A 26392-nucleotide genomic window follows, 5' to 3' on the forward strand; every position below is an offset into this window, starting at 1 on the left:
GGTTCAGATAGTCGTTGTAGCTAGTTGTAGTGGTGTACGCTTGTACAGTTGTACCATTAGACCCTGACGGTCCCTCCATGATCACAGTTCACTACCGTGCATCTGCTAGAAAATCGCTTGGCCAGTGTCTCCCTCCGTCGCGCATGTCCAGCTAGATCCACGCATCTGAGGCTGCCGATCCATGCTGCAAGTTCAGCAGAGTCCTTGGCGCTTTAGCAGGTAACAATTGCTGGCTGGTGATCCGTATATGTATGTCGGTCCATCCGTAGTCCCGTGTGGGTGTGGCCGTACAGTACATCGATCGGTACATGTATGCTCTGCTGGCGCAGGCAGAGGCAGGCTTCAATTGTGCAACTACTGTGTGTTGCGACGCGGTGCATGGCGAGATTCCACCGCACCGCACACCATCGATGCTGCGAGGCTGAGAGAGTGAACCGCCTTTTTTATGACAACTTTTTGACGAACGCGAGAGTTTTGTCAGCCACAAACTCACCCACGTCAGCAAACTCGGCTGCATCATCTAGCCAGCCCAGACGCCACAGCTCCCGGTGCAGTACTCGTACCACTGTACTAGTATTTGATCTTGGCAGTGGCAGCTACATCCTCCATCCAAAATAAATTTATTCGTGGTTTATGTGTCCAACGTATGTGCGATTTAGGCTCTATTTTATTCAGCTTAGGATTATTATAATATGAATTATTAGAAGTAAGCTAAAACAAACAAGTAGATTATTATGCTAGATTATTATAATCTATAAAGCCAGATTACTATAATCCAATAATCTTCTCTTAAAGGAGCCTTTTCTAGATTATTGAGTGGCTAAAGACCCACTACGCTTAGATGCCTCTAATTATCTAGAGAAACAAACAACTCGTAGCTTATTTTATGTCAGGTTATTATAATCCAGCTTAGAGTAATCTGATTTAATAATCTAGATTACAATAATCTTAAGCTGAAACAAACAGGGCCTTATTATTTTTATTTTTTTTCATATAAAATAAATAGTTAAATGTTGGACATAAAAACTTATAAATAAACTTATTTGGGATGGATGTTGTAGCTAGTAGTATTGGAGCATGTAGTAGCAGACTATAAGCCAACTATAAGCACATTACAAGATAAAAGAGAAGAGACAAGAGAAGCTGACTATAGATTTGTACTCCCTCCATCCCATAATATAAGAGATTTTGAGTTTTTGTTTGTACCGTTTGACTACTCGTTTTATTAAAAAAAATTTGTGCAAATATAAAAAATAAAAGTTATGCTTAAAGTATTTTAGATAATAAAATAAAGTAAGTAAAAATAAATAAATATAATTTTATTTTTTTTAATAAGACGAGTGGTCAAAAAGTGTAAGTAAAAACTCAAAATCTCTTATATTATGGTACAGAGGGAGTAGCTAGCTGTAGCACGAACTCTAAGACGCAATGTGTATATGACATGTGGGATCAAATATTAATAAAGTAATATATGTTTATAACTAATTGGTGTTAATTAATTGGTGTATAAATTGACTATAAATGATTTATAGGTACAGTGGCTGACAGGCGAGCGAATCTCTTGCTGGATCCACCGTGCCTCCTGTCACATCCGTCGCGTGCCTTCCACTGCTCAAGTAGTACGTGGTGGTTACCCCGGAGCCCGGACGCGCGCCCTCCACTGTAGTTGCACAGCAGGAAGAGCCGGCGTTAACACTGTGTACTCGGTACTAACCGCTTTTTGTTCCGTCTTATACGCGAAACCAACCTACTAGTACTGGAGTACTAGTCTCTGCTCTGGCGTCTCTGAGCCGGTGAGCCACATCGTACAGTACATGGCACGTCTCTGAGCTGGTGAACCATCGTACAGCGCGTCCGTACGCACCAGGGTTGAGACACACCGGCCAGTACGAAGCCGGTGTCGCTTCATCACTCGTGCAGGACACCGGCCTCGGGAGACGCCGTCGCTTCACCCCCACCGCTCGCGGACAAGCGACAAGTTGACAAGGGCAAACTCCCGCGGCCGCTCTCTGCGCCGGCTCTCTGGGCCACCAGCCGCGCGCAGCAGTGGAGAGAGCGCGAACACCAACCAATCCACAGCGGAAAGGCAGCAGAGACGTGGGGGTCGCGCGACGTATGACAGACAGACGCCTAGTGCGCAACAGCGCGAGGCCGCGGCCGCGGCCGCGCGAATGATCCCGCGGCGCGCGCGCCGCGCGCGGCAGCCACGACCGCCGCCTCATTGGCGCCGCGTGGGTGGTGTGACGTGCCCTGCAACCAGCGCTGCCGCGGTAGGGGGACCCCGAATAATATCGCCATCACTGGACAACATCCCCATGCTACGTGCGCATGCCGCTCGCGACATTTCTACCAAAGCTCACGGAGCGCATCCATCCAAGCGATCCATCGCGAGCTCAAGCATTTTAGTAGGGTGTATTTGGTTTCCGGTCAAGGTTGGATGGGATATGATGGTCTATATTTTACTGGATATGGCGATCCAGTTTTTTGTTTGGTGGAGTGAATACGGCGATCCAGTTTTTTTAGTTGTAGGGATGAAAGTGGATATGGTGATCCATTTTTTTTTTGGTTGGAGTGGGATGGATGAGTGGTTGCAATCACCCTTTCATTACAGGTGGTGAGTATACCCCTCCAAATTCTCACCCAACAAATATCAATCTACTAAAAAAATCTAAATAGAAATAAAAAAGCAGAAAGAAATAAAAGGGGAAGGAGAAAAAAAATGCCTTCTCGAAATCGCCGGTCGCCGCTCGCCTCCTCTCGCTGGCAACCCCACCGCCGCGCTTCCTCTCTCCCCCGCCGCCTCGTATCCTCTCCCCGGCCGCCGCCGCTCGCCCTCTCTCCTTGGACGCCGCCGCTCGCCCTCTCTCGCCGGCGCCCCCCTAGATCCGGTTGTCGCCGGCTCACCTCCTCTCTCGTCGCCGGCTCGCCCTAGCCGCCGCCGCCGCCGAGCTCGCCTCCACGGTCGTCGCCTTGCCTAGCCGCCGAGCTCGCCTCGTGGTGAGAGGGGTGACGCGACCCACATGTCGCTCACCCCTACTCGCCCGAGCGCTCGGGCGGCTGCATCCGGCCAATTCGGCCGGATCCCCCCATCCGGCATCTGGGGGGAATATTCCTCCCCGGGCCGCCCCATCCCACCCCTGCCCAGGAACCAAACACCCACAAAAAATGGGCCGCCATATCCTATCTACCCATATCCCTCCATCCAAAACACACCCTTAGACGCCGAAACCCCCTTGCATTGCATTGCATACAAAGATTCAACCAATGGCAACCGATTCACTTCCCCAGCAATGTACTAAAATGAACATGAATAGAATTTTGGTAAATTATATGAAGCAAAAATCGGCCGGCTTTCCCCGGTACTAGTTGTTGTCTATGGGAAGAAGCTAGTCAAAGAACATCTCAGTTCTCAGAATAGGAGGCCCCCCCCAGTGAAGCCGGGGAATCATTGGACCTGGGGGGTTTGACTAAAAAACATCTGGGTCTGCAAGGGTATATCGACCATGCTGGTGTTTCATCCTACCATGTCCCATGGTGGTGTTTCATGCATTGTTTCATCCTCCTACTCCTTGGAGTTATGGTAGAAGTCGACGCAGGTCTGGCACCCGCAGTCGGTGAAGCGGCAGATCTCGCACCCGAAGCACACGCACTTCACGCAGCCGGTGCACGACGTGGAGCGGGAGCAGCCTCTCAGCACCTTGCGGCTCGCGCGCTCCTCCTCATCGCCGCAGGTGACCCTGGTGGGATCAATCAAGGTTATATATATATGCAAATGTACACAAGAACAAAGCAAATATATGAAATATGGAAAACCAAGAAATGTCAAACTGAGGATGGAAGGAACACAGAACAGGTAACGGTGCATAAAAGTACACTACTGGTCACTAGGCAAAGCAATGCTTCTTTTTTAAAGGAAAATTTAATGTAAACATTGCAGCCAAATTTAGAATGCATGTACTCATGTTACTGAAGGAACAGCACCCTTCAGCGATCCTAGAAAATTTTCCCTACATGCTACTGAATGCTACAGGGATACAGTACTGAATGTGTCCTGTGGCTACAGGCCGCATGAGTACATGACCCTGCAGAGATCTGGAAGTGTTTGGCGAGAAACTTGCATAGCAACAGTTCCAACAGACGGCACTACAGGGCAGCAGTTTCGACTTTGCTACTCCCACAGTAGATAGTAGAAAACCAAAGACATAGTACTAAACTACTAATACGTTAACTGTAAAGCATTAGTAGTTTCCTACAATTGCAGTTTGATCATGCAGACACTGTAGGGCATTTATGGGCTAAATTCCCCTCCTTTTCTCTGTTTCATATTATAGACGTTTTATTTTTTTTTTTCAAATCAAACTTCTTGAACTTTGACCAATTATATATACTCCCTCTATCTACTTTTGATAAGCATATTTCCAAATCTGAAAAAATTATTTTTAATAGGTATATTTCAATCCAACAATATATCATCTTAATGACTTTCTTGGATTTAATGCATGACTCTACATTCTTCCACACAAGATTAGCTACATGAGCATCGAGAAATATAAATATTATTGAATCACTTGTTTACGAGGAATAACTAGTAGCATGTTTAGATGGATGATAAGTAGAATTAGATGAAATATGACTATCAAAAGTAAATGGAGAGAGTAAAATTTAGCATCATCTACAATACCAAATTAGTTTCATTAAATCTAACATCGAATATATTTTGATAGTAAGTTAGTTTTGTGTTAAAAATGTTATGTTTTTCTATAAACTTGATCAAACTAGAAGAAGCTTAACTTAGAAAAAAGTCAAAGTGTCTTATAATATACAGATAATTACCAACTACTCCATCCGTCCCAAAAAAAACTTAACCTAGGAGGGGATGTGACCTTTCCTAGGACAATGAATTTGGACTACCCTTTGTCCTAGGAGGGGATGGGGTCACATCCCCTCCTAAGTTGAGTTTTTTTGGGAGATAGAGGGAGTATGTGCACAATTTTGTTGTGCAAAACATTGATTAAGGTAATTAGCATAAATATTTCGCAGTGCATCAATAATTCATAGTTGTTATATTGCAGGCTTGAAACAGGCAGCTACCAGAGACGCTAATACCAATCATGGTCATGGTAGAGAGAACTAGAGATACATGGGCTGCCATCTTGGATTGCAAAGCCTGCGGCTGGAGTGCTGGATTTTCATTAACTTGTGTCACTATCATTGTTATGGCTACCAGTTGAGAAACTCAGAAAAGTAACATGCATATGGACACTAAGTGTACTCCAGCAATCAAAGGGTATGCGCACCACCAATATTTAGTTCACGTGTCAATTTCATCAACTAACAAAGCACAGAAATATAAGAAAACTAGCAATTATGTCAATGTGTTCTTTTTTTTTAAAAAAAAAGGATGGACATGTAAAGCAAAAAATAATAATAAAATAAAATAGCACAACTGTAGCAGCTGTTCTCCAATAATAACACTTAACAAGAAGTATCCGCAATACCACTAACAAAAAGAAAAACGATAAGAACCCGACAGTAGGTTGGCATGAACTTTGGAACAATGACATGAACATATCATATATCTCGGCAAACAGTATAGCTTGATATTAGCAAGCTAGACTGTTAACTAACACAAGCGGTGACAGTACATACCTATCAGTTGTCAAATCAGCACATGTCCAGTTAGGTTTAGCAAGAGCATCATGGTAAATACGGCACTCTTCTTTAGACCGGAGCCGAAACCTCCTCTCCTTGCCACATTCCGTACAGTGAATAAACTCATCTCGGTGTGACAGGCGACCATTACGGCCTTTGTTAGAACCATTAGCAGATTTGTGAGACAGCGAGTAGTATTTCAGCAGAGCTGTCTTTGACAATGGAACCTTCTCTCCTTGAACCATGACCCACACAGTATTCCTCCACTTTCCAGCAGTCTCCCTTCCAGAGTGTTTCTCAAAGGCAGAAGGCGTCAACTTGTCTGCAAATTTCAACTTACAAAACTTAAATGGCAGTTATGCGCTTAAAAAGCATGATAATAGTTGCAACTGGCATATATTACCAAGATTTTGTACAATGCTTGTAATAGTACTATACTAGTACAAAGATATTACTTGCATTTGGATACAGTCAGAAGATAGAGAAATATGACAACAAAGCGATGCCATGTACAACATGTAACTGGAAACAGATTTTCCCAAAAGAATAAAGTAAAAGCAAGTACTGCAAAGTTAACTTGGAAATACATGCATCTACAACATCCTTTACTTAAATAGTTAAATCAATATAGTTGCATGCAAACCTAGAGCAATAGCATGCTGAACAAAGAAATTCCCAGCTATATATAGATAACCCCACAGTGCATGCTCCCAGATAAATGGGCATGCTAATAATGCTTGAAGGCCTTCATTATAAATTATCACAAAAAAAAAAAGAACTGCATATTTTAATCTAGACAATTTTTCTTTGTTATATCACACTTATATCTAGATTTCATAATCCTTGAAAACTGAAAGGTGCAGTGGTACATAAGTTACAAGATGGGGTAGTCATAAGTTGTTGCTATATTTAGCTTTGCCTATGATATTATCACTTCACACATCTCTGCAGTTACATGGGTGAACCATGCTAGAACAAGTACAAACCACATTTGATTAAAGCAAGACTATCTTGGTTCATGTATTAAATATGTTAAAAACAAATATTGTGTGTACCTACATACCATTGCAATCAACACTCTGGGGACCATTCAAGGAGGAGTATAATGTATTGTAAAATCCACAGTGATAGCACTGATGTTATATGCCTCAACTAAATATACTTGCAGCACAGTACGGACACACACTGAAATACAGACATCGGGGATAGAGAAACTGAATGCAGCATCTACAGCTTTCGGAAACAAAAAAAATATAGCCACCAGGTAACAACATTAGAACAGAGACAACACAACAGTAAGTTTTCCATTCCGCTCTCATCAAACGCAAGCATCCTATGTTGGAGTCAAGATCGCAATTATCAATTTCACACATTTGCATAAGAGAGCAGCATGCAACTACAAACCAGAACATGGCCCAAGCTAGCTCTCACACGAAAGAAAACCTCATACTAAACAGAGACGTAGCAATGTAATGTGAGTGATTGAACACAGCCACTGAACAGAGGGGAACCTCATCATCCCCAGCATGCAGGGAGTACACAATGTCAAAATTCAACTTACGTGCATTAGGTACCACAGAAGAAGAGGAACCTAATGGTCCTAAACCAAAGGTAAGATGCAGGCGATATTACGCTCAGATACATCATGGACATGTCTAAAAAAAAAGATACATCATGAACATGCAGATTGCAGAAAAGGGGATGATTTAATTGCCGAAATCGACAGTCCCGCGAGCCAGACTAGCAATGCATGGGCAGGAGCATGGTACAAAGTACAAGAAACAGGCGACGCTGGGCGCAGGCAGCGGCGAGGCGCATGAGCCGGCATTGCATGCAGGTCCAGTCATGGGAGCAAGACGCCACAACCAAAGAGATCAAACACCACCCGTGCACCGACGCGCGCGCTGACATGAAATCAAGAACAACGAGACAAACAAGCAAGCAAGCAAAAAGGACGTGGTGTACTGATGATGCACAGTGGCGAGCACGGACCTTCGCGACACCCGGGCGTGCACTCGCAGCTGACCTCGAGGTCGCCGGAAGCGTAGACGCGGAGGCGGCCCACGGCGTCGCCGTAGCGGTGGCTGGTGCACCCGCACGTCACCTCCACGAAATCCTCGCACCGGCGCACCCCGCTGACGTCCCGCAGCTCCTCCTCGCTGAACAGCGCCGCGCCACCTCCGTTCGCCGCCGCAGCCATGCCTCCAACCAAGAACAGCAAACACACCGCAACAACTCAAAATAAAACAAGCGCCAGACAGCGATCTGGCCTGCGTCAAATCAACAAGCGACTAAGCAACGATCAAATGCCGAGACGGGGGATGCCGAAAACCGGTGGATGGATCGAAGTAAAACAAAGTTAGGCAGGCGCGCAGGCGTATGTGAACAAGATAGTCAGAGAGATAGATATATAGGGAGAGGAGCGGCGCGGGAGCGAGCGGTGGGGGGAAACAGGAGCCAAAGCGGCGCCTTTCCACACAAGGAGAAGTGAGAACCGCGAGCGAATTGGGTTCCCACTTCCCACCAAATCTTGACGAGGGCGATCTCCCAAGGGGCCAAAAGAATAAATGCAAAGGCGGCTCCTTTTTTTTCCTTGCGGGGATATGTGATCCCAGGCCAGGAACAACGAGCAGAGAAGGCAGCAGGAGCTTCGCAAAGGCGGCTCCTTTCTGCGATTTGGGAGGGCTTTCTTTGCTCCTCCAAATCGCCCGAAGAAACGATCCAAAAAAGATGGATCTGGGGAAGCGACCACGCCGGATTCAAGAATGCCTCAACGCCGCCAGCACCCCCAGCTGCTGCCTATAGCTATGGAGGGTTTGGAGAGGGAGAGGGGGAGACTGGTGGAGGCGGAGAGAGAGAAGAGAGGAGAGTAGGGGAAGAGGAGAGGATAGGAGGCGGAGCCAAGAGCTGCCGAGACGAAAGCTTGATGGTTGCGCTTGGTGCTGGGCTTTTTAACCTATAGACGGATGGGGGGATGGTGATGTCCTGTGTTTGTTGTGTGACCTTGTTTTTTGCGTTTCTTCTCTGCAAGACCCTTCAAACTTTCTCGTTATTACTACGCTTCCACTAGTACTACTGTCTTTTTCTTGATTCCCAACAAGATAGAGAATGGCCATATCAAAACCTATGCGGATGGTTGGTTGTTGGTGAGAGTTAATTGCTGCGGTCGTGGTGATTAGATGGAAGGCTTGTTTGAGCTGCTACTAAAGGACTTGAAATGTATTTTTACAGTTGAGCTTTATATTTTTCTTTAAGATACAGCTGAGTTTCTTTTAAGTCCAAGTGTTATAACTAAAGTAACTACAAAAATTATTTTATAGTTGTGCATAAGAAAGAATGCGAGATACATGCTACCAGTAATATTCACTAGCGGAGGTGATTCAATTGCAAAAAATTTGTTGGCTGGTAAACCTACTACTTATGGTGACATATGATGGTTTTGGTAACTACTCGTTGTAACAACTCAACCATATCAAGGTATTGACGGTTAAACCTCTTACACCACTATAGAGTAATATGTGGTGGAACAGCCTGTAAAGAACGAAAACTTGCGGTGACAGGTGTTCTTTCGCTGGCATTAAAACATTATATTTTAGTAAAAACAAAATTTAATAAAAATAATTGGATACCACAAATAACACTACTACAAATATATATAGACTCATGAGCGACCTAAGATCCCGCAACTCCGGACGCCTACTTGCGCTCACCAATGACCCATTCATAGCACTATAAATCATTATGTTCGTGATTGTTTGCATATATTATTTTGTGAGCTCTATAACAATTTGTATGACAAAACTTACTACCAATAAAACCTAACCGAATAATTCTGCATATATTATAGGCCACCTAAGGATTAGAAAAGCCACATGGAAAAAAACAGGTGAGACCTCTATACCCGGTTTTACTATCACACCATAAATGTTTTCTCTATATTAAAGTCCTGATACATATAATTCTAATGAAGTATTTCTACTATATCTATTTTTTTCAAGGAATAACATAACCTCTATACTCGGTTTTACTATCACACCATAAATGTTTTCTCTATATTAAAGTCCTGGTACATATAATTCTAATGAAGTATTTCTACGATATCTATTTTTTTTCAAGGAATAACATAAGATATCTCTTATCATGATTGATGGAGCTCCCTCAGGGAAGGAAAAAAATAGTTTGCTATTGGTATTGGATTATTTTTGTGGGTAGGGCCAGTTACTCTATCTGGTCTAATTCTTTATTCTTTGAAGTTTCTCTATTTTTTAAGCAAAGCCGATGCACTTCTCTATGACAATGAGCTTTTGCATATTTTATTTAGCTAAGTTTTCGTGGATCCATGCACGAGACATCACGTTCAGATTCCACTCTCCAAAATGCAGGACTAAATACACACTCGAACTCCGAAATAATGTGCGATGCCAATGTGTTTTCCACGAAATAAAAATTAAAGAAATATCCTACGGTACATCGTCAAGAAAATTAGTATAATATACTCCATCTATTTAAAGTTAATTTCTGTTCTAGGTTATCGTAAATCAAACAATTCTATTTTTATCATCATATTTTAAAAATTTGTATAGTTAAACATCAGAATGATATATTATGAAAATATATCTCCTGATGAATCTAAAAACATACTCCCTCCATTTAAAATATATAGCAACTTTTAACATTCAAATATATTACAAATATAGCAACTTTCCCATCTATGTTCTCTTCTCAACCAATCGCATTCATTCCCTCATTTAATTTCTCCATCAACTTTTTTTCTAAACAATCACAACTTTCTCTAGTTTAATTCATATGCATTCTTAATATTCGCATCGAATCTTTAAAGATCTTATATTTTGAGATGTGAGTAGTATATATTTTTTAGAAATTGATAGTCACAAGATATAAATATTTGAGTTATGACAAAGTTAGAAAAACAGATAATTTGAAACAGGTATTAACACTAGCGGATGTTCTAGATTCAAATCATTTTTATACAATTAATCTCACAACGTGTTCTGTAATGTGTTATATGTAACTTACTAGCATTAATTATCACAATTTTAGTGCGCGTCTTCAACGTTTTTCTTCACATAACGCAACCCTAAGCTACTGACAAAATGGATCTTTTTTTCTTTCCAAACAAGTGCTGTTATCTGGTTAATTATTTTATTTTGCCAAATCCCACTTTATTAGTCAACTTGTCATTCCGATTTTTAGCTAAAATTTTCCATCCTTGTAGTCCATGTTTTGTTGGCCAGTTATATTAGTCGAGTTATGGCTAAGGCAGCATTCCTTAGGAGAATAAAGGAAAAAATATCTCTCATTGTCCACTCGTACGCTTCTCAAATGATTAAACGGGACGTTTTTCCTAAAAAAGAATTTCTATATAAAAGTTGCTTTAAAAATCATATCAAACTATTTTTTAAGCTCAAATAATCATATGTTAATGGTTTATCTTGTTTTACGCATCTTCTCAATCTTTTCATTTCCCCTCCTTCCAAACACACCTAAGTCAAATAACCCTATGGATTTTTGTGCGCTTATATACCACTTCTACTTTTTTTTACCGAATGAACTAACCAATGTCTGGATGAATTTAGTATTATTGTTCCACTGGATAAAAGAAAATTCAATTGGAACAACTTATGTTCCAAAACCACGAATGCATTCCCGGCGCTTATGTGAAGCAAAAGGAAATAAGAAACACCACATGTATCTAGAAATATATAGTAGTACTAGTAATTACTTTGTCCTAAAATATAAAATTTAATATTAAATATGCATTTGAACAGCTATAAAATATAATGTGTAATCGTAGTTTTTTATATTTTGGAACAAAAGTAGTTTATGTTTTGGAACAAACTGCAGGGGTGAAACGCAAAAACTGCCTCTACGGCCTCCGGCCTCCGCGTCGTATCTGCGAGGACGAGGCGTGGCGGTAGGGGGAGGTCTCGGATTCCGGCTCCCGGCCTCCCTCTATGCAGTTTGCACCGCACCCGGATGCGAAACGTGGCCCGAGCCTCCGCCTACACCGACCCGCGGGGCCCTCGGTTCGTCGCGTGGGGTCCACCGAGCAGTGGCAGAATCACCGGCCGCGGGGCCCCGTCATGGGAGAAGCCGCTTTTTTTTTTTTTTTTTGGATGGGAGAAGCCGCTGATACGCTGGGTGAAGCCGTGGAGGGGGCACACGGAGAACACTCTCTCGAACCCTCCCTCGCCTGCTACAGTAAAATTCCCCTTTCTCGACCCCTCTTCCTCCTCGATTCCGGCGGCCTCGTCGCCGGTGACGGGAGGGAGAGGGGTCGTCCCCCTCCCCTAGTTTAGTATAGTAGTCGGGCTAGTCTCGTTAGGTCGGGTTTTTCCCGTTTCTCGTTTCTATGGCGATGGAAGTTGAAGACGGTGGCGGTGGCGCGATTGAGGCCGGTGACGGTGGAGGCGACAAGGTTGGCGACGGCGGCGGCGCGGATCCGGTTCGCGGCAGCGGCGGCGGCGCGGATCCAATCTGCGGCGACGGCGGTGGCGCGGACCAGCTCCGCGGCAACGGCGGCGGCTCGAACGCGGCCCGTGGCGACGGCGGCGGCGCGGATCCAGTCCGCGGCGGCGCCGGCGGCTCGGACGCTGCCCGTGGCGACGGCGGCGGCGCGGATCCAGTCCGCGGCGGCGCCGGCGGCTCGGACGCTGCCCGTGGCGACGGCGGTGGCGCGGATCCTGTCCGCGGCGGCGCCGGCGGCTCGGACGCTGCCTGTGGCGTCTGCGGCGGCGCGGATCCAGTCCGCAGCGGCGGCAGCGGCTCGGTCGCGGCCCGTGGTGACGGCGGCGTCGCCGATCCAGTCTGTAGCGGCGGCGATGGTGTGGACGCGGCCTGCGGCGACAGTGGCGGCGCGAGGGCTGTCTCCCACGTCGTTGCTTCCAGTTGCTTTCAGTTGTGTCGTTGTTTCATGGTGCAGGCCATCTCTTTCTCAGCCATCTCCATCATCTCAGCAGGACAGAAGCTGATTTGCAGCCATTCAAGTGCTTCTTCCTTGAAGGTTGGCTGTTCTTCGGATTCATCTATCCTGTTGTTCCCTAACAGAAGAAACCATGTAGGGTTTGTCATTCGGGTTGAGCTCGGACCACCTGATGAGCCCCGTGGGGATCCTTTGCTGAGTCCGGTGACGCACACACCAAAATCTACGGCTCAGCATCAAACCTCGGTCTTGTGCCGTTTCCGTGGAGGCAGCCGATGGGGATTAACGGTTTGTCAAGCGGACTGCACATCTTTTGAGGCCCAGGGTAGCAGTCGTCGCGGCTTCGCCGCAGATCCCTGTCGACTTGCTCCTTTTTCTGATGTTAGGTTATTTCAGGAAGGTTGCTTTCGTAGTTCAGTTAACCCTCCTTTCTTAAGGATGGCTCTTTTGCTTGGATATGTAATGGGGTTTATTCCCTAGATCTGTTCCTGCTTAATAAAGTTGATGTGTTTTCAAAAAAAAAAAAAAAAGCCGTGGAGTGGAGGAGAGAGGAGGCCATTTCTGGGAAAAGGGAAAAGGCCTGTGGCGCGCGGGCCCCGCGGGCGCTGAGGCTGACGAGGAGGAGGGTTGGCTGGCGGTGTGGACGTTTGTTTACGAAAGGCGCCTGCACCCGGCGTGTTGCAGCGCAGCGCAGCTGCGGCTGCAGCATATGACTCGTGTGACATCACGAGCCAGGTTGTTTTCGTCGCGTTCCTCGCATGCAGTGCAGGCTTTTGCTAGCAGCTTCCCCCGCCGTCTCGCGCACGGGAGTTTCGCCGGGCGCGCGGCCCGGCCGGCCGGCTGGCTCGATCGTCTTCTGCGCCGAGCGCCTCTCCATCCCGCGGGTTTCCGCCGGGCGAGGAGGACGCGCGCGGGGATCGTGCACGCGAGTCGCGCGCGGTGGAGTTTGCGCGGCCAAATCCCGGTAATCGTGGGTGACTCGGTGCGGGTGTGCGTGGTGATCGACTGATCCGCGCTAGGGTAGGTTGGACGTCCGCGCGCACTCGATGTGGTGTGTCACGCATTGGGGGTGTGCTTTGGTGAGATCGCTGCTAACTTCCTGGCACAAAAGAAAAATCGTGGTAGTGAGAAGTGTAACACGACGTCCTAACAAGTGTCGGAGGTAGCGCGAGCTGTACCCCTTCGTGGTAGTGATACACGGCCCAACATTGTTGTGACCGCATTAAATATTAACATATAATCACAGTTTTACTCTTATATATGACCAAGATGTTGTATATACATACCACAAAGTGCTTTTGTGACCGCATTAATAAGCCAGTTTTACTCCTATACTACTCCCTCCGTCCCCAAAAAAGACAAACCCTAGATTTTTGTATCCAAAGGTTGACCGTCCGTCTTATTTGATAAAATTATGAAAAAAAATAAAAAGACAAGTTACGCATAAAATATTAATCATGTTTTATCATCTAACAACAATGAAAATACTAATTATAAAAAAATTTCATATAAGACGGACGGTTAAACGTTGGACACGGAAACACAAAGTTTATCTTTTTTAGACAGAGGGAGTATATCAGAAAGTAAATTTAGTACTTCCTCCGTTTCACAATGTAAGTCATTCTAATATTTCCCACATTCATATAAATGTTAATGAATCTAGATAAATATATATGTCTAGATTTATTAGTATCAATATTTAATACGAGAAATACTAGAATGACTTACATTCTGAAATGGAGGGAGTACGTCTGCAAAGGCTGAATCACGTGCTTAGATCCCTGACCCCTCACGATAGGAGAAGCTAGGCACATAGTAGTGGACTTTTTCATGCATGCATGCAGAAGGAGCTGGCAGGGTGAATGAAGCAATATCGCATGTTCTTCATGAATCATGAGGCAAGATAATGGAACCAGAGGACTTTCAACTTGGGCAGCAAATTGATGGTATTGTTATTGTGTTTCACGCTAACTCGACTATTTTTTTAATGTAATCATTTGACATACCCTTTTTTTTCAAACATAATGGAATATAAATACCCAATTACGACAAACCGGAGTGTTTTTTATAAAAAAACTTTAAAAAAAAACTACGACAAACTGGAGTTCAATCCATCAATGATGAGCTCAAAAGCAAGGATCTGATTAAACTTACTAGCAGTACTACTAGCTTTTGACTGCTAATTGTGCCGATTAGAGGGCAAAACACGTGCCAAAACCTAACCCAATAATTGGGCAGGAGTTTCGTTGCGGCCCGGAAGCACACACATAAAGATTGATTGGTCGATCGTTCGATCTAAACAACCCGCAAAAGCCAGGCCGGAGAAGAGAGCGACGCCCCGGGCCGCCACAACCCGACGCGTAGCCGCTCTCTCGCCCACCCGCGCCCACTGGGGCGTTGCTATAGCTGCCAACTCGAAAACACCCCGCGAGTCGCCAACTCGCCACCGCGCCGCAAGCCACAACAGACACTGTACATCATTAACAACCCCCCGGATGCGGCGCCCCCCTCCCCCATCTCCAAACGGCGTTGCGCGCCGCAGAAAAAATTTCGGCGGAGCCGCCACGCCACGCGCCGCGTCCAACCGCGTGCAAGAAAAAACACACGTCCACTTCTGTCGATCCGTGGCGAATTCGTCACGTACACCGCTCGGCTTTTCACCATCGGCACTTGGAAGTTGAAAGTGCACGCACCTCCTGCTAGCTTGGAGCTGGAGGGCTGGAGGCTGCAACGAGGGGCATCAGCATCGGTCCTGCTTCTTCAGATCATGTGAACGGTTTATTCTCTCCGGTGCTTAAGTCAATGCTTTTTATTCTACACCAAACCAACTACCAGATGCTGACACGTTTTACTTCTACTGCTCCTACGTACTCCTACCTGTTCTTGGCACAATCAATGACTGAGTCAGTCGACCATTCGACCTATCGCCGAGACCTGTTCTCCCTAATCAAGTCCATGACTGCGATTCGTTTTCGGTATCCCACATAAACAAACCGGCCTAGATTCCACACCGGCACCGCGATGTGAATAAACAAAATCATCATTGCGCGAAACTCAGTAGCTAAGAGCACCCGCAATGGTAAAGTAATGTGCTATCTATAAAACATGTACATCTCAGCAATAGACTAGATTAATAGTAAACCATCTCAATAGTATGTCTACATGGGTATCTATAGCTCTTTAATACATTGCCTCGTTTTTCTCTATAGACTATCTCCAGATTAGTAGATAGCTTTGCTCTCTCTCTTCATTTAATCTCTTCCAAGTAGAAAAATATGCTGACATAGATCTCTTATAGAGAGTCTATAGATAACCATTGTGGGTGTCCTAAGAGCACCCGCAATGGTAAAGTAAGGTGCTATCTATAAAACAAAACATGTACATCTCAGCAATAGACTAGATTAATAGTAAACCACTTCAATGGTATGTCTACATGGGTATCTATAGCTCTCTAATGCATTGCCTCGTTTTTCTCTATAGACTATCTCCAAGTTAGTAGATAGCTTTACTCTCTCTCTTCATTTAATCTCTTCCAAGTAGGAAAATATGCTGACATGGATCTCTTGTAGAGAGCCTATAGATAACCATTGTGGGTGCCCTAATACTTGCCATCGGTTATCCAACTCGTTAACCTAGAAGGGCCTGATTGTGATGTCCGTGAGATTGTCGGTAAGGCAACCAGGCAACTAGGCAGCCGTTTCCTGGGTCTCGACAAAATCGAGCGGCGGCAGCAGCCCGACCGCGAGAATCAAACAAAACTCAACAACTTGCATGCTTTAGCTTGCGCGATGCCCAGTACTAATATTGTCCGGCTTCGCTGACAGTATACGGGTGTCCAGGCCTCGAAGTCCACACGTTTCAGCCTCTAAATGGATGGGAACTGTCAATTTGGTGAACCATGGGCTTTGGCTGTATGTGAACCAGTCCAACGCCGACGGCCTAGGCCTCTTTGCTGCCTTGAACATTTTAGGCCTTCTGGGCCAGAGTGATTATATCATTTTAGGCCCCCCCCCCTTTTTTTTTTTGCCAGAGCTATTTGGTCATTAGAACTCCAGCACTGTAATTTTGCCGTGCCATAAACTTGAGAATGGGATGTGTAGTGTACTAATACTTACTGTTGATCTTAAGGCTGTGTTCTTTGGTGTGCTTGGGAACAAATCCCATGCAAAAAAAAAAGAAGTGGTAGATTGGTGAATGGTTAATTAAATAATAGCTTCAAAAACTTAAAAATAGATTAATATAATTTTTAAAAGCAATTTCTCTATTATTTTTTAAAAAAACACACTGTTTAACGGTTTGGGAAACGTGTGTATGTGAAACGAGCGTGTGGAGATTAGGAACCACCCCACAAACGAACTCAGCCTAAGCCGAGTTGTTAGCATTGTCCATTAAAATCTAATAGTGTGGCCCGCGCAATTACATGGCTAGCGCCTATATAACTATTTTTTTACACATAATTTTCTTTAAAATTTACTACCTCCATCCTAGAATATAACAAGCTTTAGAGTTGAATACGATTATTAAGAAAATAGATAGAATTAAATAGGAAAATGTTGTGATTGGTTGAGAAGTTGAGGTACGTGGAAAAAGTGAATGGCAGAGGGTTGTGATAGGTTGGGAATGGAATGTTGATGAAGAAGTTCTTATACTTTTGGACAAATCCAGAGCATTAAAAATTGTTATATTTTGGTACGAAGGGAGCATTACATAGTCATCTCGTTCTTAGGATTTTAAAAATAACAATTTAAATTTGAGTAAATTGTATATTGGGCCTATATATTTTTACCAGTGTTACACCTTGGACCAGAGACAATCTAACTTTTCCGCTATGAACCACTTAATTTTACAATCGGCTTCAGTTTGGACCTCTGTTTCCTCAAGTTCCCTCTCCCTAGTCCCTCCCCACTTCTCCATGTTGCAGGGACATCACCGGTGAAAACCTCATCCGACCGGCACCACTGCTCCACTCAATATCGGCCTTCACATCGAGCCTCCGTAGCACTGACGCGTTCGACCTCGAGTCCCACCAGTATCGGCGCCGGCGCAATAACACCCTTCAGCCAAGCTAGCACCACCTGTGCCCCATGGCTTTGGCCCCTATCTTGAGCTCGAGCTCGACCGGTCGATATCATGCTCCATCTCTAGCTCCGCCAGTGTTGATGCAACGAGCGCTTGAGCTCAAGTTCCATCTTTATCCCTGCAATGGCCAAGGTCAATGGAGATTTTTTTTTGTGCTTTCTTTCTAAGCTCAAGTGCAAATATGTGTGGGGGAGATATTGAGATGCCACTCAAGAGCGATGCCGGCGAGCTCCGACGTGAGCGTTGTGGCAGTGGCGGTTGAGCGTTACTCGACCTGCTCATGGTGGTTCCTAGCGTGAGGAAGGAGAGAGGGAAAGTTGGAGGTAGAATAGCATGCCCATGGTGAAATATTTGGTATTTTTTCCTAGCCCAACTTGAAAATGTCAGCTTACCCCCGGTCCAAAGTACAATAGTGGTAAAAAAAATATGGCCCAATATACAATTTAGTTTTTTTAATTTTATAGTTTTTAAAAGTTACAATAATCCCCTTACTCCTTTTCGTTTGCCTCCTATTTTCGAGTCACATAACAATAACAATTCAGTAAACATACTCACGAGAAATGAGGTAATAGTCAGATTGGAGAAAAACTTAAGGCCCCATTGACTTACCTTTTTGGATTGACTACTTCATTGTTCTATGTGAGCACGTTTTCTAAACGGTTAGTTTTCTTTAAGTTCCTTTTCAAGTTCTATTAAATAAATAAATACACTTTACGGTAGTTAATATTCACAGTATGATGAATCCGAACCAAAACTTTCTATATTTTGGGACGGAGGGAGGAGGGAGTATTAATATTTAGGGCATGTTTACTGTGCTACTATTTTCAACCTTAACAAGTTTTGGCATTGCCAAATTTCGATAAGGTTACCAAAATTTTGGTAAATTTGTCAAATTTTCGCAAGATTTCATATGTACTTACTAAAATTTGGCAACAAACTAAATGCAGCTACTTTTTTTTATAACTTAAAAAAAAGGTAAAGTTAAAAATGGTAACAAAGTGAACAAGCTCTTAAATTATACATTAATGATTTAGCTCGTCTTAGGTGCGGTGGAACAGCTGAGCTTAACCGCAAAGCCTGTTTCTATTGAGAGGACGCAAAAACTGCAGTGGAAGAAACGAACGACAGAAGCTGCCGTGCAATTCGTAGTTGCGTTTGGTTCTCGTCGAGAGGTCGAGTAATAACTTTGGAAGAAAGGCAAAACAAACGCGTTGGGCTTAACACAGTCTTACACAGATCGCTTCACTTTTACACGAAGCCCCTCGCAATTCTTCGACCTCCTAAACTCCCCCATCGCGATCCCTCTCCTCCTCCTCTTTCCCCAATCTCGCGCGACGCGGCGGAACCCTAGCCCCCACCGCGATTCGCTCGCCGGAGAGGGAGAGGGAGGGAAGGGAGGCTAGGGGACCCCCTCGCCGGCGGCGGAGATGGAGGTGAAGCTGTGGAACGACAAGCGGGAGCGGGAGCTCCTGGAGAGCCTCGCCGACCTGTACGCCATCATCAAGGCGACGGAGAAGCTGGAGCGCGCCTACGTCCGCGACCTCGTCTCCGCCGCCGACTACGAGGCCGAGTGCCTCAAGCTCATCTCCCAGTTCAACTCCCTCTCCTCCTCGCTCGCCGGCGTCGTCACCATCCCCCGGTTCGTCGAGGCCTACCGCCTCGACTGCCCCGCCGCCCTCAACCGCCTCGTTCAGTCCGGCGTCCCCGCCACCGTCGAGCTCCGCGCCGCGGCGTCCTCGTCCGCGCCGGCCTCCTCCGCGGCGTCCGCGGCCGCCATCGCCCAGTGCGTCCAGAGCTTTATTACCGCCATGGATGCCGTCAAGCTCAACATGCTCGCCAACGACCAGGTCCGCCCCTTGCTCCACGACCTCTCGACCTCCATGGGGAAGCTGGGCCCCGTCCTGCCGCCGGACTTCGAAGGGAAGGTCAAGGTGAGCGAGTGGCTCGCCAAGCTAAATAAGATGGGGGCCGGGGATGAGCTCACCGAGCAACAGGCAAGGCAGCTCAACTTCGATCTGGATTCGGCGTACAGTGCGTTCATGGCATCACTGCCCAGCACCGGCCTATGAGCAAGCCTCATCCTGGTTCTGAGTTGGTTTCTTCTTTTTATTTTTCTCATGTGTTTTTCTATGGATCACCGCTGCAGTGTTATAGCCTTATAGGTATGTGTAACTTGAATTGTGCTATATTATTTGTCAATAATAGTGCCAATTTTGTGGTAACACATGCTGTTATAATGAGTTCTGTGGCCTATTGGTTATATATATTGTACCGTTCCGGATTCTCACTTCGTGAGATTACCTGATCCTTATACGAATTATCTGAATGATTGCGCTCATGCTTACGTTCTTGCCTTTTGTAGCTATTGCATCGCAAAGTTTTCATCTTGTACCAAGCTGGTGCCTGGTTCATCTATTGGGTTTCATAAAAAATTTCTGGCAGCTAGCAATAATAGGAAATAACACAAACTGTTTTGAGCAATAGCTCCAATGGGCTCTTTGGAACATATAGTGGTTATAATACACGAAGTGCTGGTTTTCCTACCTACTAATATACAGTTAGATTGCAATCTGCAATATTATTTTGGTAATGGATATATCCTTTGTTTACAGCCATTACATGTTTCAGTTTTTTTACTGGTCTTCACTAAGCAACTTTTGCTGCTTAGTTGTCACCTGCATCAGAAGGCAGAGAATAACTTAACTTTACATGAGATAGGTGAGCCCAATTTTATTGAAACAATATTTTCCACTTGCAATTTTGTATTCAGATTAACTAAAGGTTGTCCCCAATATTTTCTCTTCTCAGTATAGCTTTCAGAGGTGAAAAGAGAAAAAGGAGAAATAAAAGGAGGTAGCAGATCACTCTGCATTTCAAGTTGCTGACCTAGCCTAATCAACATGTCAAATGTCAGACGTGTATTGAGTTTGATGTACTAACCACTACAACTTATTGAATAAGTATGAATTGGGTTTTTTACCATTAACATTTAACTGCTGCAATGGATAAGTACAAATGAGGATATTTAGTATTAACATATTACTATCTTTTATAGACACTTGTATCAGTCTATCTCCATTACAGGTGTAACTTCTGTTGGTTTGTTGATATCACAAAAGGTAAAAGAAAAAGTCGCCTTAACTATAAGTCTGTAACTGTACAATATGGCATATGGTTCAGGTAATATATCTGTAAAGCTTTACAAAATATCTCCAAATACCAATCTAATTTGTTGTCCAGAATTTAATCTTACTAAAGGATATCTTAATGACTGATAGGAGTTAGGACTTTATCCAATTTGGTATGTTTTCTGGAGCTATATAAATTTAGATAATTGCTTATGGAACAAGTTTTCTGTAGTAGTAGATGTTGTTCAAATGATCTGCAGTGCTCTACGAGTAAATGGCTTTGTTCTTTATTTTTGCTAATAAGGGGTTGAAAGCATGGCTGCACCAGTACTTTCTTTGAAATTTAAAGGACATGAACGCATTTGTGGTACTCAACAGTTTGATTCTCTAATTTGACTCGGTCTCATTATGCAATTGTTGTAAATTGGGCATGACCCAAGCTGTATAAAAAGAGAAGGCAACTCGCCATCATGTACTTTTTGTTTATTATCCCCCAGTGCAGAATATATACTTCATTCCCGAACATTTGAGTCATCTACTATCTTGCAATATCACTCTTCCTCTCCCTCCAGCTCTTTTGACTTGAGCGCAATCCTCTCCATTCCACTCTCCTGCAAGGCAGTCCCATGTGAGTTATCCATATAAACCTAAGTCTGCTCATCTTTTATATTTGCAACCCTCGTGTTTCTTAAATAAAGTGTTGATTGTTCACTGTTAGTCTATCATCTACCCCAAAGGTTTGGTTGTTCCTATTTCCTATTGTTTTCTCATTCATATGAATATTTGAGAGCACTAATCTTCATCCTTGGCTCTGATAACTCCCAGGTTCTCATCTCTCACTTTTGCTTCTTTGATTATAGGCCTGAAGTCCAGAAAGTCCTTTGGTCATGTGCTGCTCTTTCCACTCTGAGAAGCAGCAGCCACGAGACTATTAAACCAAGGGAACATCTGTTACGGTTCCTTGGCGGAGGCAGCAGCGCTGGCTGCCTTAGGATGGGTGGTATCACCGATCATCACCAAGTTCATCAACCGCGCCTCAACCTACCTTGGCAAGGACATGGTGTGTGAGCTCCAAGAACTGGAGGCCACCATCCTGCCACAGTTTCAGCTGGTGATCGAAGCAGCCGAGAAGAGTCCCCATAAGGGCAAGATCGAAAGGTGGCTGCGCAAACTGAAAGCAGCTTTCTATGACACTGAAGATGTGCTGGATGAGCTCGAGTATGACATCCTCAAGCGTGTAGCAGAGAAAGGCGCACAAGCATCGTTGATGGTTGCCTCCTCTAATTCCGTTCCAAAGCCTCTGCATGCTGCATCCAACAAGATGTCCAATTTGCGCCCTAAGAACAGGAAGCTAATCAGCAAGCTCGAAGAACTGAAGGAAATCTTGGTGGAAGCTAAGGCTTTTCACGATCAGCTTGGCATACAAGCTGGCAATTCGACAGAACTTATGGTCACAGCACCCATCAGGCCTAACACCACCACTTCCTTTTCCTCATCAAATGTTGTTGGTCGCGACGAGGATCGTGATCGTATAATTGATATTCTCTGTAAGCCTGTGAATGCCGGAGGTAGCATGGCTAGGTGGTACTCATCTCTGGCAATTGTTGGAGTTGGTGGTATGGGAAAAACTACACTAGCTCAGCATGTCTACAATGATGAAAGGGTGGCTCAGTATTTTGATGCCAGGATTTGGGTCTGCATCTCGCGCAAACTTGATGTGCATCGTCACACGCAAGAGATCATTGAGTCCGCTGGAAAGGGCGAGTGCCCACGTATTGGCAATCTCGATACCCTTCAGTGCAAATTAAGGGACATATTGCAAGAATCAGAGAAGTTCCTGCTAGTGTTGGATGATGTTTGGTTTGACGAATCCAAAAGTGAGACAGAGTGGGACTGGGAGCAACTGTTAGCTCCTATAGCTTCTCTGCAGAGGGGAAGCAAAATTCTAGTAACGTCCCGCCGGAATGCACTTCCAGCTGTTCTTGACTGCAAGAAAATTTTTCCTCTGGAAAGCTTGAAAGATACTGATTTCTTGACAATCTTCAAAAGCCATGCCTTTTCTGGAGCTGAAACCAGTGATCCTTGGCTGCGCGAGAAGCTAGAGATTGCCAAGAAGATCTCCAGAAGGCTTGGACAATCACCGTTGGCAGCAAAAGCTGTCGGTTCTCAGTTGAGCAGGAAAAAGGATATAGCTACATGGAGAGCTGCTTTAAAGAATGGCAACTTAAGCGAGACTAGAAAAGCTCTATTGTGGAGTTATGAGAAGTTAGATCCACGTCTTCAGAGGTGCTTTCTGTATTGCAGCTTATTTCCAAAAGGTCACCAGTATGAAATTGATGAGTTGGTTCACCTTTGGGTGGCGGAGGGATTAGTTGATTCATGCTACCAGAATAACAGAATGGAAGATATTGGCAGAGATTATTTCAATGAGATGGTGTCTGGATCTTTCTTTCAACCAGTTTCTAAAACATATGTGGGTACACGGTATATTATGCACGATCTCCTCCATGATTTGGCAGAGGCACTATCTAAAGAAGATTGCTTCAGGTTAGACGATGATAAGGTGAAAGAAATGCCATCCACTGTTCGGCATCTGTCTGTCTGTGTTCAGAGTATGACACTGCATAAGCAAAGTATCTGCAAGCTACATCATTTGCGCACTGTTATCTGTATTGACCCACTCACGGATGATGGAACCGATATTTTCAATGAGGTAGTGCGGAAACTGAAGAAGTTGCGTGTACTATATTTGTCATTTTACAACACTACCAATTTGCCTGAATCCATTGCAGAGCTCAATCACCTTCGGTATTTGAATATCATCAAAACGTTTATTTCTGAACTACCAAGATCATTGTGTACTCTGTACCACTTACAGCTACTTCAGTTAAACAATAAAGTTAAGAGCTTGCCCCACAGACTCTGCAATTTAAGCAAGTTACGGCACCTTGAAGCATACGACAATAGAATAGATATATTGATCAAAGCAGATTTGCCTCAAATTCCTGACATTGGCAAGCTAAGTTCGCTCCAACATATGAATGACTTTTACGTGCAAAAGCAGAAGGGATACGAGTTACGACAAATGAGGGACATGAATGAGCTTGGTGGCAATTTGAGAGTCAGAAATCTTGAGAATGTCTATGGGAAAAATGAAGCCTTAGAGGCGAAGCTGCATCAGAAAACTCGACTTAAAGGCCTGCATCTTTCCTGGAAACATATGGGTGACATGGATATAGAAGGTGTTTCACATTTCGAGATTCTAGAAGGCCTGATGCCGCCACCTCAATTGGAGCGCCTTACAATCGAAGGTTACAAATCCGCCATGTATCCAAGCTGGTTACTTGATGGCTCCTATTTTGAAAATCTAGAATCTTTTAGGCTTGTTAATTGCAGTGAGCTCGGAAGCCTACCTTCCAATACGGAGCTCTTTGGGCGCTGCATGGCACTAACCCTTTGGGATGTCCCAAATGTGAAGACATTATCTTTTCTTCCAGAAGGTCTCACAAGCCTATCAATTGACAGGTGCCCACTGCTTCTGTTTAGTACTAACAATGAGCTGGAACATCATGATCATAGTGAGAGTTCTATGAGGACGGATCACCTGGCAAAACATGTTTTAATCGCGGAGGCAGGTTCTGGTTCAGACACTAGGAGCGCACTGTTGTCAGAACATTCATCTATGAAGCAGTTGGCAACATTGATGTGTGCGGATATATCGGAAAATCTTCAAACCATTAAAAGCAATTTAGAAAAAGAGAGAGATGAAGCATTGGTGAAAGAAGACACCATTGAAGCATGGTTGTGTTGCCACAAGGAGAGGATGAGATTCATTTATTCAGCGAAGAGTGGGCTGCCGTTGGTTCCACCATCAGGACTTTGCGAACTCTATCTTTCTTCATGCAGTATTACAGATGGAGCTTTAGCTCTTTGCATTGGTGGCCTCACTTCACTTAGAGAATTGAGCTTAACAAACATTATGACTTTAACTACGCTTCCATCGGAAGAGGTCCTCCAACATCTGGCCAATCTCAATTTCTTGGCCATTCGTTCCTGTTGGTGTATCAGATCGTTGGGGGGCTTGCGAGCTGTCTCTATTAAAGAAATGAGATTGTTTTCCTGCCCTTCTTTAGAGTTGGCATGTGGCGCAGAGTTTATACCATTGTCCCTTAGGAGACTATGTATATACAGGTGCGTTGTTGGAGCCGACTTCTTCTGTGGTGATTGGCCGCAGATGAGGGAAATTCTCTTATGCCAGTGCAGAAGCTCTGCGTCCTTGCATGTTGGTGGCCTAACCTCCCTTGAATTATTCGCACTATATCACTTGCCAGATTTGTGCGTGCTGGAAGTCTCGTCATCCCCTCGACTTCACCAGGTGCATTTGATAAATGTTCCGAAGCTTACTGCCAAGTGTATCTCACAGTTCCGTGTCCAGCATTCACTCCATATTAGCAGTTCTCTGATTCTCAACTACATGCTATCTGCTGAAGCTTTCGTACTTCCAGCATATCTCTCTCTTGAAAGGTGCAAGGACCCATCCATTTCATTTGAAGAATCTGCAATTTTCACATCTGTCGAGTGGCTGAGATTATCTAAGTGTGAAATGAGATCACTACAAGGAAATATGAAGTGCCTATCCAGTCTAAAGAAACTCGATATCTATGATTGCCCCAACATATCATCTCTACCAGATCTACCGTCTTCCCTCCAGCATATATGCATATGGAATTGCAAACTCTTGGAGGAGAGCTGCCGAGCACCTGATGGAGAAAGCTGGCCAAAGATTTTAAGATTGCCCATATCCGCTGGAAGGAATTCAGATGAATTGTGCATCAGAATCACAACTACACAACAGTGGTTGCGTTGGTTGCTTGGTTAGTCTGAAGGAGAGGAAAAACCGGGTCTTTGATTGTGGTGCCAAATCCTGGCCGCGGCTATTCGCTAAAATTGCAGAAGAAGCAAAGCAATGGAGCTTGGCCGGCCGGCCAATTGTAGAGTTAGTACTACCAAGCAGTCTCTTTTCGTCGTAGGTCGTTTTCCATACTTTGGGAGATATTGCTTTGTGTCTGTTCCAGCCTCTTGGTGTTCTGTAAACTCTCCTATGAAATCTTAATACGAATTAATGGTGTGCACTGTTCATACGCATTCCCAATAAAAGAATCACAACTGCACCGGAACGGAAAATTGAAGGTTCCATCTCAACTTTTTAGATGATTTCACTTCATTCATTTAAGTACCTCATTTCATGCTCGATACAATTATACAATGTGCATTTCCCCGATGTTGTGACAAGTTGTTTTTCCTGTTATCTTAACTGGAAAAAATGCCGGTGCGTTGTAGCGGGTGAAGACTATTTTAATTTTATTATTGTTATACGGTTTAGATAAGGTGAAATTCATCGTGAAAATTCGCTTGGATATATATTTTTCTATAAAATCTTGAGCTGTAATTAGGAGTTCGATCATCTAAAATTAGCATGCGAGTTTTTCAAAGAGATTTCTTACACGTTTCGTTTTGTATTTCCATAAGCGAATGAACTTAAATTCCTATTCAAATATTGATACATATTTTCAAAAGCGAACAAACTTAA

At 44.4% G+C, this 26392-nt stretch overlaps 3 protein-coding genes across 3 annotated transcripts; 2 read left to right on the forward strand and 1 right to left on the reverse strand.

Annotated features, from left to right (window-relative positions):
- Positions 1-3256: 3256 nt before the first annotated feature.
- Positions 3257-8577, reverse strand: LOC4327838 (protein ULTRAPETALA 1). The gene is made up of 3 exons (XM_015765911.3): positions 7645-8577; positions 5650-5974; positions 3257-3737 (listed from the first exon to the last, which is right to left on the reverse strand). Exons 1-3 carry the CDS (start codon positions 7850-7852, stop codon positions 3563-3565), a joined length of 708 nt encoding a protein of 235 aa, XP_015621397.1. The 5' UTR covers positions 7853-8577; the 3' UTR covers positions 3257-3562.
- A 10361-nt stretch (positions 8578-18938) lies between these two features.
- Positions 18939-19896, forward strand: LOC4327840 (vacuolar protein sorting-associated protein 28 homolog 1). Its single transcript, XM_015755676.3, has one exon. It carries the CDS (start codon positions 19102-19104, stop codon positions 19741-19743), a length of 642 nt encoding a protein of 213 aa, XP_015611162.1. The 5' UTR covers positions 18939-19101; the 3' UTR covers positions 19744-19896.
- A 1423-nt stretch (positions 19897-21319) lies between these two features.
- On the forward strand, positions 21320-25770 carry LOC4327841 (putative disease resistance RPP13-like protein 1). Its single transcript, XM_026021559.2, is given in 3 exon segments — positions 21320-21430; positions 21663-25582; positions 25585-25770. Coding segments are annotated over 2 exon segments (3765 nt in total). The 5' UTR covers positions 21320-21430; positions 21663-21859; the 3' UTR covers positions 25627-25770.
- Positions 25771-26392: the final 622 nt, after the last annotated feature.

The sequence above is a fragment of the Oryza sativa genome, chromosome 1 (assembly GCF_034140825.1).
Source record: "Oryza sativa Japonica Group chromosome 1, ASM3414082v1".
In the NCBI taxonomy this organism is placed as follows: Eukaryota; Viridiplantae; Streptophyta; class Magnoliopsida; order Poales; family Poaceae; genus Oryza; species Oryza sativa.

Bases quoted from the DNA above. Each gene is read 5' to 3' on its own strand.
- LOC4327838 (XM_015765911.3), bottom strand. From the start codon at position 7,852: ATGGCTGCGGCGGCGAACGGAGGTGGCGCGGCGCTGTTCAGCGAGGAG. The intron at 5,975-7,644 runs GTCCGTGCTCGC...TGAAATTTGCAG, and splicing joins CACGCCCGGGTGTCGCGAAG to ACAAGTTGACGCCTTCTGCC. The intron at 3,738-5,649 runs GTATGTACTGTC...TGATCCCACCAG, and splicing joins GCTGATTTGACAACTGATAG to GGTCACCTGCGGCGATGAGG.
- LOC4327840 (XM_015755676.3), top strand. From the start codon at position 19,102: ATGGAGGTGAAGCTGTGGAACGACAAGCGGGAGCGGGAGCTCCTGGAG.